Below are 16,236 nucleotides of genomic sequence, written 5' to 3'. Positions count from 1 at the left end.
TGTGATGTGGTTGCCACAAACAGCACGGTGGTATTAGTTTAGTTGTAACAGAAATACAGCATTTAAGGGGCCCCTTGGGTAGCTCAGTCTGTTAAGCGTCCGACTTCAGCTCAGGTCATGATCTCGCATTTCATTAGTTCAAGCCCCGCATCGGGCTCTGTGCTGACAGCTCAGAGCCTGGAGCCTGCTTCGGATTCTGTGTCTGCCCCTCCCCTGCTTGTGCTCTCTCTCTGTCTCTCAAAAAATGAATAAATGTTAAAAAAAAAAATGCAGCATTTGAACAGTAGGAATTTATAGTCCCATTATATTATTCTGCCATAGCTAGAATATTGTGTGTGTTTTTGGTTATCTTATTTTAATGTTTTTATATTCTCTTTTACCTTGTTATCCATGTGACTGACCATTGGCACACATTTTAAAAATAATTTATTTTATTTGAGGTAGAAAGGGAAAAGCTATCTGATCAATATTATAAAGTTCTAAACCTTTTTTTAAACTGTATCATTCTATGAATTGAAAGCCATCTGATAAGTCAAGAAAAATAAAAAGACCATTATTGTATTATCAAAGTGTTCTAAAAGAACCACCTCATATAACAAGCATTAGCTTGTCCTGATTATAAGATCAAATACATAATTAGCTAGTTGTCATTTTTCAAGAAAATTTAAAGCAGTGGTCTATCACCTTAAAAATCTTTATAGGAGCAGGTTAGAATTTTTGCAACTTGCATTTGAAAATTGGAAATTTCATATTGGACGTATAAAGCTAAAATATCTACTCCTTTAAAATTATGTTCTATATTTTTAGTGTTCTATGTGAACAAAACATTGTAGCCATTCATTTTGAAAAACTAGAGCTATTGGAACTTCTTCCTTGGTGTGATCATTCAAGTTTTCTATTAAAGTTAGAATCCTTTCATTTTCAGCATGTAGAATTTTTCCCCCATTTGTAGTTTTAGCAAAAAGCTATAATATTAGAATATAACATCATTATGATTGAGTAAAAAAATCTTTGCTTTTGACATCGGACATATGTGAAAAGGATTTAAAAAATAACCCAGATGTTTTTGTTTCCTCTTAGGTCTTCGGGTAACTGTGCTTCTGACATCCTTCCTTATGGTTTTGGGAACTGGTCTAAGATGCATACCTGTATCAGACTTAATGCTTAAAAGAAGGTAAATCATAAATAACTTAAAATTTATCCCACATTTTTCTCTTTTTTATGAGTATATTATATATGTTTGGTTATAAGCTTTTAGTAAATAGTTCCAGTTTTAAGAGTCTCAGTAGAAGGTCATATTTATATTAGCATTTATTTTTCCCCCTACATGATGATTAATTCAATAAACATTTATTAGTTGTCATATGGAAGAGGACGCTACTAGTTTTTCTGTAAATAAAAAGAACAATTAATCTTCATGCTATCTAGGAGCTATAGTGACCACAGGAAAATAATAGTATAACATAAGGAAGAATAAAGTAGTTAATGCAGTAGAAGAAGTATAAAACTGTCCTGAGAGACTGAGAGAAGTTTTGGCTGAGGGTGTCAAAAAGAGTTCAAGCGGCACCTGGGTGGTTCAGTCTGTTAAGCATCTCTTTTTAAAAAAAATTTTTTCAATGTGTATTTATTTTGAGAGAGAGAGAGAGACAGAGCTCAAGAGAGAGAGGGGGACACAGAATCTGAAGCAGGCTCGAGGCTCTGAGCTGCCAGCACAGAGCCCAACGTGGGGCTTAAATTTGTGAACTGTGAGATCGTGACCTGAGCCAAAGTCAGATGCTTAACTGATTGAGCCACCCAGGTGCCCAAGTGGCTGACTTTTGATTTTGGCTCAGGTCCTGATCTCAGCAGTCATGAGACTGAACCCCACATTGGGCTCTGCGCTAAGCATGGAGCCTGCTTGGGATTCTCTCTCCCTTCACTGCCCCTCCCCAACTGATGTTTTTTCTCTCTCTCTTTCAAAATAAATGAATAAACAATTAAAAAAAAGTTCATGAAGGGGGTGATAATTAAACAAGGCATTGGAGGGTGAGTAGAATTTGATAACTGTAGTTTGGGGAAAGAATATTACAGAGTAGAAGAATAGCAGGAATGAAGGCATAGAGGTAGGTAAGCATAGGCCTCTTCTGGGATGGATAGGTAGCTTCGTTTGTGTACAGCATCATTTCTGCAACTGGGGTCTCTGGATGTATTCTCAGGGGGCACAAGGTACAAGAAAATTTTAAAGCTTTATTTTCCTGTTGGTTAGAATATTAAAAATTATTTTACCAGTAATAATCTGTAACTAAAAGACATTTTTACTGATCAGAACATCAATTTCTTAAATTAGTGTTTCTTAAACTGGGGCCATAGGATGTGATCTTGAAACTCATTGAGAAATTTTTCCCCTTTAAAGAGGACCCATAGGGGCATCTGGGTGACTCAACCCGTTAAACATTTGACTTCGGCTCAGGTCGTGAGCTCATGGTTTGTGGGTTCAGGCCCTGCGTCAGGCTCTGTGCTGATAGCTCAGAGCCTGGAGCTGCTTCAGATTCTCTGTCTCCCTCTCTCTCTGCCCCTCCCCAGTTCACGCTCTGTCTTTTTCTCTTTCTCAAAAATAAATAAAAATTAAACAAAATTTTTTAAAAAAGGATTCATAGATTACTCAAGTTTGGGAAACACTGGTCTACGGGATAAGGTATAAGAATGGGATATAAAGAGATGAGTTTAGAAAAGGTTATCCAGAATATGAGGGATCTTAGATGCTGTCCTGTAGAATTGTGTTTTCCTCACTGGGCAGTTGGAAGCCACTTAGTTCTTAAGTGGCTCAGAGCAACAATAGGACCTGACCTGTATTGGGTAAACTCCTGATTTGAGGTATGTAGGATTGATTACAGAAGGGAGAGATAGTTGGTAGGAGACCAGGAAAGAAGACATGAGAGCCCAAATTGGAGTCATTCTTTTATTTGTTTATTCATTTATCAGTTTAGTTACTCGACAGAATTCACTGTGTGCCAAGCTCTTTTCTGGACATGGGGAATACAACAGAGAACGCTATAAACAAATGCTTGTCTCTTGGAGTTTACATTCTGGTTGGGGAAAGAGGCGGTAAGATAGATAAGTAAATAAAATGTATGTGTTATGGAGAAAAAATAAAGTAGGAAGGAAAGATTTGAAATGTCAAGGGAAGGATGGTGAAATCTCAGAAAGAATGGCCAAAAAAAAACAAAAACAAAAAAAAAATGCTTACTAGGAAGATAACTTTATGGGGTAAAAACCCAAAGAATGGACCATACATTATCTGGGGGCCAAGCATTCCAGGAAGAACAGCAAGTGTAAAGGGTGGGAAGGGAAGAATGTGCCTGCCTGGCAGGGAGGCTGGTGTGGCTGGAGCCATGTGAGATATGAGAGATTTCATGGGAAGAGTGACAGGAAATGATGAGACCAGCCTGGTTATGGAGTGGTGGGAGCATGAGACAGGGTCCTTTAAGACCTTAGCTTTTTCTGAGCTAGAAAACCATTGGTGGTTTTGAGTTGAGAACCTTGGTCATAAGCTGCTCTGTTGAGAATAGACTGATGCTGAAGGTCAAGGGCAAGAATAAGAAAACCAGTTGGGGAACTTGTGCAATAAACCAGGTGAGAGATGATGAGTTTCTGTGGAAAGCTAGTCTTCATTTCCTATCCTTTTGAGTGAAGTTTTAACAGATGAGTTTCATTATTGTGTTTGAGATGTTCATAATTTTTCAAACATACGGGTTTTTTTTTAAGCATCCACAGTTTTTAAGTACAAACTTCAGTAAACTTAACTTTAATGATGCATTCTTTCAAAAAGCCCATTAATATTTTTGTTAGCTTTTCTTCTGTAATGGGCCATCCATATTATTCTCTGTAGTCTTATTTCCCTTTATATCCTTTCCAGTTGTAAAATTCTAGGAATAATGAAGAGTTGACTCTCCATCTTGGTGAAGAAGATGATATGAAAAAGAAATAGAGCTCATAAAGAAATGTAAACAAAGAGAGATGAAAGAGAACTGCTAAAATAAAGAGTTCAGAGAGATTGAATCTTTCATAAAAAGAGGGTATAAATTGAATTTTCAGTCCTTATATGTTCATCTATAAAGAATGTAGGAATATTATCTCCTTAAAATGACACTTCGTTTTATGTCCATACAGTATTTCTTTTAAGCAGTAGTATTAACAATGCATATGCAGCTGTTAAAATGAAAATGCTACAATTAGACTATGTATTTTTGACTAGTAGGTTCAATAGATCACCACTTTTAAGCTTCAGTCTCCATCCTGATACACAGCGGGAAGGGGTAAAGACCTTTAACATGGATTTGACTAGCACTGAAAAGAGTATTTGGCCATCTATATTTTGTGCCCCTGTTTTACTTGGAGCTTTTTGAGTCTCAGACCCAGTCTTCAGGAATAGTGACCCTCCACCATTGGCTTCCTATGTCTTAGCTTCTGTAAGTCTCAAGACATGAAAATAGCAGCTTCTGACAAGCTCTTTTCTCAATCAGGATTTTTCTTACCACCTTCCTATTGGTGCTATACCTCTCTGCATGGTATCAATATTTCTTTTATCTGCATAGTACCAATAAAAATTCAAGGAAATTATTTTGCCACTTCTATTAACGTCATGGATAAATAAGGAACTTAGAATAATGAACTATAAAGCATGTCTTCTATGATTGGGAAGCAGATCATACAAAAAATTATAGATGACATTGCTCTATAGCACTATATGATATTGCATGCCCAGTAAATAAAGATTTCTGGAAGGTGAACTTAAAGTAAGTTATATCTGCTGTTAATCATATGTGTTTATCCAGCAATTCCCTAACACATGCCATATTATCTTCTAGTTCAGTATAGTTTTCATTAATATAAATAATAGAAAACATTTACTAATGTGTGTTAGAAAGTTAAATAGTATGGTTCTAGTAAACATAGATTTTTTTTAATTTTTTTTTTCAACGTTTATTTATTTTATTTTTGGGACAGAGAGAGACAGAGCATGAACGGGGGAGGGGCAGAGAGAGAGGGAGACGCAGAATCGGAAACAGGCTCCAGGCTCCGAGCCATCAGCCCAGAGCCCGACGCGGGGCTCGAACTCCCGGACCGCGAGATCGTGACCTGGCTGAAGTCGGACGCTTAACCGACTGCGCCACCCAGGCGCCCCAACATAGATTTTTTTTAAAGAAATATATTCGATTGTAAAATGCTTGTGGCTGGCAAAATTACATTTAAAATGACCAAAATGGCTGGCTCAGTTGGTGGAGCATGCGACTCTTAACTTCAGGGTTGTGGGATCAAGCCCCACATTGGGTGTAGAGATTACTATAGAATAGAATAGAATAGAATAGAATAGAATAGAATAGAATAGAATAGAATAGAAAAGAAAGAAAAGAAATAACCATATCAGAAATATTGTTTATTAAATGGTTTTGTGATAATTACTTAGCTATCTGGGGACCAAAAAAAATGAAGAAAAACCTTAAATCTCTGTCTTACCACTTAAGTAAATTCAAATTGGATCAAAAATTTAAATGTAAAAAAAAAGAACCATAAAAGTGTTAGAACATGAGACTATTTTTCAGTACTTTTTGCATGGGGAAGGCCTTCCTACACAAGTCCCAGAAGCCATAAAAGAAAGGCTTCATCTGGGACCTCATCAAAATAAAACACTTCTGCACAGTGAAGGAAACAATCAGCAAAACTAAAAGGCAACCAACGGAATAGGAGAAGATATTTGCAAATGACATATCAGGTAAAGGATTAGTATCCAAAATCTATGAAGAACTTGTCAAACTCAACATCCAAAAAACAAATAATCCAGTGAAGAAATGGGCAAAAGACATGAATAGATATTTCTCCAAAGAAGACATCCAGATGGCCAACCGACACATGAAAAAATGCTCAACATCGCTCATCATCGGGGAAATAAAAATCAAAACCACAATGAGATACTACCTTACACCTATCAGAATGGCTAACATTAACAACTCAGGGAACAACAGATGCAGAGAAAGAGGATCTCTTTTGCATTGTTGGTGGGAATGCAAGCTGGTGCAGCCATTCTGGAAACCAGTATGGAGGTTCCTCAAAAAACTAAAAATAGAACTACCCTACAACCCAGCAATTGCACTACTAGGCATTTACCCATGGGATACAGGTGTGCTGTTTCGAAAGGACACATGCACCCCCATGTTTACAGCAGCACTATTAACAATAGCCACAGTATGGAAAGAGCCCAAATGTCCATCGATGGATGAATGGATAAAGAAGATGTGGTGTATATATATACAATGGAGTATTACTTGGCAATCAAAAAGAATGAAATCTTGCCATTTGCAACTGTGTGGATGGAACCACAGGGTATTATGCTAAGTGAAATTAGTCAGAGAAAGACAAAAATCATGTGACTTCACTCATATGAGGACTTTAAGAGACAAAACAGATGCACATAAGGGAAGGGAAACAAAAATAATATAAAAACAGGGAGGGGGACAAAACATAAGAGACTCTTAAATATGGAGAATAAACTGAGTGTTACTGGAGGGGTAGTGGGAGGGGAGATGGGCTAAATGGGTAAGGGGCACTAAGGAATCTACTCCTGAAATCATTGTTTCACTATATGCTAACTAATTTGGATGTAAATTTAAAAAAATAAAAAATAAAACAAGTTAAAAAAAGATTCCAATGTGAGAAAAAAAAAAGGCTTCATACATCTGACCACATAAAAATTTATATTATCTTCATGATTAAATATACTACAAAACAAAGTCACAAGTTAAAAACTGGGGAATATTTGCAACAATAAAGTTGTTGAATTTTAGTTGAAAAGAATTCCTTCAAATAAAATAACTTAGTAGGAAAATGAGTGACAGGTATGAGTGAGCAATTACAGATATTGAAATACAGTTGACGTAAACTTAGGGAAAGATGTTAAGCTCTCTGTCATAATTAAAGAAATGAAAATTAAAACAGCAAGTAGATGTCTTTTTATTGGCAAAGATGAAAAAGTGTGATGACATGGTATGTTGCTCAGGGTAGGAAAAAACGGGCACCACTGATGTGCGAGTAGTTTGGGGCATTCCTATTTGGAGGGTATTTTGACAGTATTTAGTAGATTCAAAATGCAGTTGTCCTTTAACCCAATATTTACACTTCTAAAAAATTAGCCCACATATAAAGCTCTACCAGTTTGCAAGGATAAGCATGTTTATGCAGCTTGGCTTGTAATAGTAGATGACTGGTCAGAAGGGCAGTATCTTCAAAAGAGGATTGGTTATGGTGAAGTGTATGATGGAATAGTATGCAGCTGTGAAAAGGAAGTGAAAGTTCTATTAAGTGCTGAACAGAAATGTTTCCAAGATATAGTGTCAAGTTTTTTTTAAATGCAAAGTTTACATATTATGTAACATGTTATGTTTAAAATGTTCCTACTTAGAAAAAAGTGGGAGGGATGTATGTGCCAGTGTTTGGCAAGGAACTGTTTTTGAAAGAAACCATTATATTGTTTCTGAGAAAGATGTCTGGGGAACTAGAAGTCTGGGGTTGAGGGGACATTTACTTTTTTTTTTTTTTTTTTTTTGGTACTCTTTCCTATTCTTTTTAATTTTTTTTTTTCAACGTTTATTTATTTTTGGGACAGAGAGAGACAGAGCATGAACGGGGAGGGGCAGAGAGAGGGAGACACAGAATCGGAAACAGGCTCCAGGCTCTGAGCCATCCGCCCAGAGCCTGACGCGGGGCTCGAACTCACGGACCGCGAGATCTTGACCTGGCTGAAGTCGGATGCTTAACCGACTGCGCCACCCAGGCGCCCCACTCTTTCCTATTCTTGGAAATATTTTTACCATGTGCATATATTACCTTTTTGACTGAAGACACTAGTTAAGTGAAACTAAAATGACCATGTTAGAGTTTTAGTAACAAGAATAAGAGAAGGAAAGGCAAAGAAGGGTTATATGCAGATTTCCCCAGTATAGAAATAGAAACCTTTCCATGTAAAAATGAACAGTTGATAGATTTCAGGATTAAGACTCTTCTCTGTAAAATACATTAAGATTCAGATTTCCTTAGGTCAGTGTTTTTTAAAAGTATGGTTTACAGACTACCTACTTATTAAAAATGCAGATCCCTGTGCCCCACTGTAGTTCCACTGATGTGGTCTCTGGAATGAATCTCCAGAATCAACAGTTTGAACACGCTCCTTTAGTTAATTTTATGTTCATTTAAGTTTCAGAACTACTCCCTAAGTTCTAGCATCCTCACTTTAAATGATTAAGCACATTGCATTGTGCTTGCCCATCCTGCAGTACAGTCACATAATATATTTAATGTCTTGAAGCAGATTAAGATTTAGCCTTTATTCAATAATTTTATTTGCCCCAGTTTGACTCTTAAGCCTCCAGGGGTCAAGTTTCACTACTGTTTCTGCATGGTGGTAATATGGGCTCTGGATGAGGGAGACTGGTAGGCAAAAATAACTCATCTTCATTAGCAGTTAACAGGATAAAAAATTAGAAAGCTGTGTATAATACTTTTTCCTCTTTTGGTTATCTTTAGGATATGGTGATTTTTGAGACATTTCTTCCAAGGGCCCATTCAGTATCTTATATGAATATTTTTATTTACTTTGTTTAGGTTAAAAATAATATACGTATAGAAAAGTACATAGACATATATGTACACTTTAGGGAAATAATCATAAAACAGGCAGCCATGTACCCATTACCTAAGTTAGAATTCTAGAATTCCCCATGGGCCCTTCCCTCATCATACCCCTCTCCTTCCCTACTTTACATAATCATAATCACACATGTTGATAGGATTCCCAGAGTAGGCTGAGTTGAAAGTTATGAGGAATTGGGGCGCCTGGGTGGCGCAGTCGGTTGGCGTCCGACTTCAGCCAGGTCACGATCTCGCGGTCCGGGAGTTCGAGCCCCGCGTCGGGCTCTGGGCTGATGGCTCGGAGCCTGGAGCCTGTTTCCGATTCTGTGTCTCCCTCTCTCTCTGCCCCTCCCCCGTTCATGCTCTGTCTCTCTCTGTCCCAAAAATAAATAAACGTTGAAAAAAAAAATTAAAAAAAAGAAAGTTATGAGGAATATATTCAGAGTCTGTTGTAAATCCCAATTTTTTTCTTTTGAGTAAAGATTTGCCCTAGATTTTTTTTCTCTTAATGTCAAAAGGAACAAACAATTAAAATATTATTTTATCTGCAACAAAATCATTATAGGAACAAAATAGGCCAGTAGTAGATGTTGGTAATAATTTAACATAATTAAAAACCTATAAGTCAGTAGGTTATTAAACAAATCATATTTTATTAAGTAGGTTTATCTAATATGTGTTTGGGAAAATCAGTTACTTATTTGGTTACCTTACATACATCAAAATACATTCCAGATGGAATGATGAGCTGCGTATTTAACAGGGAGACAGTATCAGGGAAAATTAATCTTATCTCTAAAGAGATTTCTTTTTTTCCAAGCATAAAAACCATGAAAAAGATCACAAAGGGAAAGATTTATAGGTTTGACTACATAAACATTTGAACCTTTATGCTTCAAAACAAATCAAAGTTAAAACGCAAACTGGGAAAAATATGTGTTGCAAGTATGATAGATAACCGATAGAATAATATAAAAATATATAAGCAATTTAGGAGGGTGAATGGAAAAACAGATACAGTAGACATAAATAACAAATGTTGGTTTCCAGATTTCATCCTTTAAATTCATAATTCAACAGTCAGCATTTATTGACAGCCTATGCATTAGTAAGGTATAAAAAGCTAAGCTATATAATAAAGATACCAAAAATACACAGACTCAATGAGATAGAAGTTTATTTTTCTCTGGAAAAAAAAAAAAAAGCAGTCTAAAAGATAGTGGATTGTTTGAGATTTGCTCAAAGCAGGTAGGCAGCTCTGTTCCACAAGGCCCTCCAAGGACCCAAGTTTCTTTTCTGTTGTTGCTGTAACATCCCCTAGAGGGATGTCCTCGTCCAAGTGGTTGAAGTCGGCTCATAGTCATACTCTCATTCTAGCCCACAGGAAGGGGAAGTAGGACATCCAGGGCAATGACTACATCTTTACGTGATGACGAAGAGGTTGTATATGTCATTTGTACTCACGTCCCATTGTAGACTTAGTCACATGGCCACCCCTGTCTTAAAACAGATTAAAGCCCTTCTGTAAGAGAGTCTAGAAATACAGCTCAGCAGCCATGTACCCAGTTAAAATGCAGGTAAATAATGTAGATAAATATATTAAGCATTCACTCAAAATGAGAAAGATTGCAATACACCAGTAGGGAAAAAAGACCAGTAATCAAAAAAGAAATGCAGATTAAAATGAGGAGATGCCTTTTGGCCTTACCAAGTGTGGTAGGCAGAATAATGCCCCCAGCCCCAAAGGATATCCATGCTCTCATCTCTGAAACCTATGAATATGTTATGTTACATGGTGAGGGAATGCTTTGGTTGCAGATGGAATTAAGTTTGCTAATCAGCTAACCTTAAAATAAGGAGCTTATCCTGAGTTATTCATGTGGGCTCAGTGTAATCACAAAAGTCCTTAAAAGAGACTGAAGAGGAAGTCAGAGATATGCAGCCTGAGAGGACTCAAATCTCTGTTGCTAGCTTTGAAAACAGGAAGGGGGCCTCTAGAAACCGGAAAAGGCAAGGAAACTGATTATTCTCTAGAGCCTCTATAAAGGAACATAGCCATGCTGACACCTTGATTTTGGCCCAGTGAGACCCATGTTAGATTCTGATTTACAGAGCTGTAAGATAGTAAATTTGTGTTGTTTTAAAGCCACAAGTTTTATGGTAATTTGTTACAAGAGCATTAGAAAACTAAACACCAAGTTATTTGTGTGTATGTGTGTGTGTGTGTTCTTAATAGTGACACTCAATGCTGGTGAAACTTAATGCTGGTGAGACAAACATCAATCACAACTAATGGGGATATAAATTACTACATATCCTTCTGAAAACAATTTGGGAGTATGTTTCATAAAACCTAAAATGTTCATATCCTTTGACTTATTGACCCTAAAGAAGTAATTTGGGAAGTGGCAAATATTTACATACAAAGATTGTCACAACAGCATTATTAATATTAGCAAGTAAGTAGCAAACATTAGGAAAATGGTTAAATAAGTTTTGTATATCTGCATAGTAAACTGTCATGCTGTTATGATTACCAAGAATCTTTAATGAGAAGATGCTTATGACAGACTATGAAGTTAAAATGTCTTAGTGGATAAAACTGTATATTCAGTATGGTTTTTGTGGTTACCTATGCTTAAGTATTGAGAGATGCATTGGGGCGGAGCGGGGGGTGGGGGGGAGAACTGAAAGAAAAAAAGAAGCTCCTGGGTGGCTTAGTCGGTTAAGTGTCCATCTTTGACTCCGGTCATGATCTCACAGTTTGTGGATTCAAGCCCTGCATTGGTCTCCATCCTGACAGCTCAGAGCCTAGAGCCTGCTTTGGATTCTGTGTCTCCCTCTCTCTCTGCCCCTCCCCCACTTGCACTCTCTTTCTCTCAAAAATAAATAAACATTAACATAAAATTTGTTTTAAATACATTAGTATGGTTGTCTGGGCTATGTAATTGAGTTGGTGAACTTAATTTTTTTCTTTTTTCTTTTTTCTGGGGGGGGTGTTTTTTATTTTATTTTTAAGAGAGAGAGAGTATGAGCAGGGGAGGAGCAGAGAGAGAGAGGGGAACACAGGATCCGTAGCAGGCTCCAGGCTCTGAGCTGTCAGCACAGAGCCTGATGCGGGGCTCGAACCCATGAACCGCTAGATCATGACCTGAGCCAAAGTCGAATGCTTAACCAACTGAGCCACCTGGGGGCCCCTGAAATAGATTTTCTTAAAACTGAAGACTGCAACAGCAGTCTTTAGAAGGCTTATTCCTTTCCACCATCAACTCTTTCTTCCTTTCTTCAGTAATTAATTCATGACATCTCTGACCCTTTTTTGCCCTATATTTTCTTGGACTAAATAAAGGAAAACTATTTCTAGCACTCTTCCATTTTCAAAATCCATGAAATTCTATAACACACCAGTTTACTCTGATGCAGGATGATTAGGAATTGGGAGAAAGTTTTTGAAACATTGGCATATTGAGTCTTAGAAGTAAATATTGTTGTCAATTCTAAATTATTTTGTATTAAAAATACATAAAGTTAAGAATGCTGGACTTACACTGAGGAAGTATCTACTGTGTTTCTAAACCAATTTTCTATCTATTTTCTATCTTCTAAACCAATTATCACTACTGCTAGTTGTAATAGATTTCTAAAGTAGATATATGCATAGAAAAAAAATATGCTAGCTACTTTCATGCCTTTGGATCTGAGAACCTTGAGTTATCTTAACAATCAATGATTTTTATTAATAATGTTAAGAGAACTTTGAGAATGAGACCATGTTGGAAGAGTAGAGAGATTTGTAGACTGATTAAGTCAGATTTTATATTATTTTCCAGTCCTGGCTTAGCCATTAGCTACTTATATGACTTTGGAGCTTCCCCCAATACTTTTTGGAGAAAAGGAAGTTATAAAATTATAAGTATGATTTTAAATGTATTAGCCTCTCTGGAACTCAATTTTTATATCTGTAAAATGCAGAGGTGGGTTATCTAGATGAGGTTTGAAGTCTCTTCCAGCTATAAAAATTCAAATTCTAAATAGAAAATAGTTGAGGAATCCCAAGTATTTGTTCCAGGATGTCAGAAAGCAAAAGGTTAGGATACCAGAATATCATTAAATACAAACTAAAATGTCAAGTACATTAGAAAACCATGAGCTGTGGATCTTCAGTTTGAACTTTAGCTCTTGGCATTTGTTTGAAAAGCTGTAGTATAGTGAATGATATGAAATGGAATGTGGCTGTGCGCAAATGCCATCCCACGTGCCACTGAGGCCTGGGCGGCAGGGGGTGGGGGGGTTTGGGGGAGATGGGGTTTGCTAATTGAGGGCTGAAGGTGAAGGTGCACAGGGCAAGAGCAGGATTTTGTGAGGCTGTCTGTAGTTCCCTTCCCCATACCCCTTCCCTCCTGTCCCCCACCCCCCCAGGCCTACCAAAGGCTAGCAACCCTCAGGAGTTCTGACACTAGTGGGCAGCACCTGGTTTTCCTACTCTCTACCATCTAGTTCTGCTGTTGCTGGAGAAAACTCCAGGTCTTTAATTATCCTCTCAGCCTGTTAGGGAAACCACTCTCTCACCCATTTTGCCACCTGACTTGTGAGGATGAGACAAACTTGGCCTCAGAAGTAGGCAGAAGCTAGGTAGGAGGGAAAAAGGTGAAAAAGGGGGAAAAAGAGCATTGGGGAAAGGTGAGAGGGAATAAATCAAGGAATCAGAGGAGACTGGGATGAAGAAAGAGGGCAGCACACCTGCCTTTGGCAGATCTGTCACATCTTGGCCTGCAGAGTTCGAGACTTGCATTCCCCTAACAGTGAATGTGTATTGGCCACTATCAGGTGTGAAGTTTCAGGTGAGGAGGCAAGAGTTAAAGCCCGTGAGTTACTGAGTCAACTGTCTGGAGAGCTCCCTTTCTGCTGCACAGCTTGTTGCCCAGGAGCTGCCTCCATCCTAACTTCTCTCCACCCTTCCCGGGTCTACCTCACTTGCATTGACCATGCGTTTACCACCCTCAGTGTAGTATTGGTTTTGTTTGTTTGTTTGTTTTGTTTTTTTAAGTTTTATTGCCAGAATATTTGTTAATCATCTTGGTTTTTGTATCACTGGATTTAAACTTTTTTAAATGGATCTGATGTATGTGTCTAGGTAACTGAGAGTTTTGCAATGCAAGTAGTGTATTTCAGCAACGCCACTTCCCTGTACCTGAGTCAGTCTGTGTTCTACTAGAGAGCATCCACACTTCGTGAGACACTGTGGCAAATTTAGAAGCCATGGTCCTTATCTGCAAGGAACTTTAACTTGCAAAACAAAACTGAAGCATATAATGATGACACAGAAAAATTGACATTAAATTATGGGATCTGCTTCCTTTTACTGAAGATTGTGAATCACTCCTCTTGACAGTCAGCCCAGATCAATAGGTATTAATTTCTGAAAGCCAGCTGCTTTCACGAGTGCTAAAAAGCATTAGGACAATCACAGTGAGTTGCATTTGCCTTTCAGTATGTGAAGGCAATGGAGACTTTTTGGTCCAGACAATTCGTTTAGGCTTGGGTGTTTTTTTCTTGTCACTTTGCCAAACTTATATACCTAATTTTTGTTCTGGCATATAACTACTAGCACCGTCTAAATCCGAATTTCCATTTCCTCACAAGTGTTAACTTCATCCTCAACATTCTGCTGAAACAGCTCTACTCAGATCATGAATGACCTCCATGTTGCCGAATCTAATGGTTGCATTTCAGATACCAAATGATCTTTCTGTTTAACTTGACCTGATCTGTTTAACCTGATCTGTTGAACTTGATGAGTCAACCACTCATCCTCATCTCAAACCCTCCTCTCCTTAGTTGCTGCTGTACCGTTCTTTCGCCTTTTTTTTTCCCTACCTCTGTAATTGCTCCTTCTTAGTTGTCTTTCTAGACTCTTTTTCCTGTATTTAAAAAATATTGGTGGGGTGCCCAGGTGGCCCAGTTGGTTAAGCGTCCAACTTTGGCTCAGGTCATGATCTCACGGTTGGTGGGTTCGAGCCCTGCACTGGGCTCTGTGCTGACAGCTTGGAGCCTAGAGCTTGCTTCGGCTTCTGTGTCTCCCTCTCTGTCTTCCCTCCTCCCCCACTTGTGCTTTCTCCCCCCAAAAACATAAAAAATATATGTATGTTTCTATTCACCAGTGTTTGTTCCCCAACCCCAATATATAGCTCTTAGCTCAGATCTCTTTTTTTAGCTTCTGATGTATATTGAATCACTTATTGTACATTTTTATGGACTTAAATATGCCTTCCCAATATGCAGTCATCTCCCTATAACCACATCTATTATGTGGCTAAGAACAGTCCCCCAAACCATCCCCTGTTCTATATCCCCACTGTTGTTGGGGACTTGTATTCTAGAGTCCCTCAGGGCATGGCACTTACTAAAATCACTCCTGTCCTGCAATATTAAGATTTTCATATTTGCCTGACCCTGTTTTCTGGGGTGGTCAGTACTGCCAAAGGGTCCTTGCCCTGGGCTCCTTGCCTGAAAGTTACCACTCTGGCTTTCCTTCAGCTTTACTATTCCCTATGTGCTGAGGAGTCTGTAGGGCCAGGGGGATGTGCCCACCCTTCTCATCACAGTCTAGCTACACAAGACCCCAGATGTGCCAGCAACAGGCCTTTTTCTCAGGTCTGTTCTTCCAAGAGTGGACCCCATACTTGGTATGTACTCCCCAGGCTCAAGGGGTTGCCAAGGAGCAGCTGTTTGGAAGACAAAGCTTGGAGTCTGACTTTCAGGTCCACGTGCATACATGCGATGATATTGTCAGACCAGAGCCAGAGGTCAGAAGAGAAGGAAGATATTGAGGGACCTCCATTAGTACTCTTCTCACAGGCCCCACAGCATTAAAGGCGGGACTAATTATTGCCTTCTTTTTCTTTATATTCCTGGTACAGTGCTGATAGGTGACACTTAAACTACTCCTAAGGATTTGAAGGGCAAGGGCTTTAGCTTTGTAATTTCATATTCCCATCACAATGCCTACCCAGTACATACACTCAGTACATGTTTGTTGAACAAATTAAATAACATAGCTTGTATTGAACCGTTTATAAATTATTTCATCTTCTTTATTGTCATTGAATAGAGTTTATTGTAATATTTGTATGATTTTAGTCTTATGGCCACCTGTTTTCAGAAAAAACATACCTCTAATTTTGCATTACCATTAAAATGGGAAAACTAGATTTTAGATATACAGTGAATTTTATTTTTAAATATATTTTTAGGGGTGCCAGGGTCGTGAGACTGAGCCCCGTGTCCATGCTCAGTATGGAGCCTGCTTAAGATTCTCTCTCCCTCTTCCCCTGTCCCCTACTTGCATATGTGTTCTCTCTCTGTCTCTAAAATAAAAAAATATTATATATATATATGTACATATATATATACATATATATATTTTATGGACTAATTTCATAAAATAGGGTAAGTTAATGATAGGTACAGAAAACAGTGTCAGGCAAATATGAAAATCTTAATATTGCAGGACAACAGTTATTTTAGTAACCGCCATGCCCTGAGGGACTCTAGAATACAAATGTGAAAAAGAAT

The 16,236-nt window shown here is 38.0% G+C and overlaps 1 protein-coding gene across 1 annotated transcript in view; it reads left to right on the top strand.

Annotated features, from left to right (window-relative positions):
- Positions 1–16,236, top strand: part of SLC49A4 (solute carrier family 49 member 4) — a 94,945-nt gene that overhangs the window by 7,790 nt on the left and 70,919 nt on the right. The window contains exon 2 of the mRNA XM_025914012.2: positions 1,081–1,174. Within this exon, the coding sequence (XP_025769797.1) occupies positions 1,081–1,174 (94 nt within the window). The remainder of the gene's footprint in view (positions 1–1,080; positions 1,175–16,236) is intronic.

Source organism: Puma concolor, chromosome C2, assembly GCF_028749965.1.
Source record: "Puma concolor isolate L17-30 chromosome C2, mPumCon1.1.hap2, whole genome shotgun sequence".
Taxonomy (NCBI): domain Eukaryota; kingdom Metazoa; phylum Chordata; class Mammalia; order Carnivora; family Felidae; genus Puma; species Puma concolor.
This window is presented reverse-complemented; position numbering and strand designations above follow the sequence as displayed.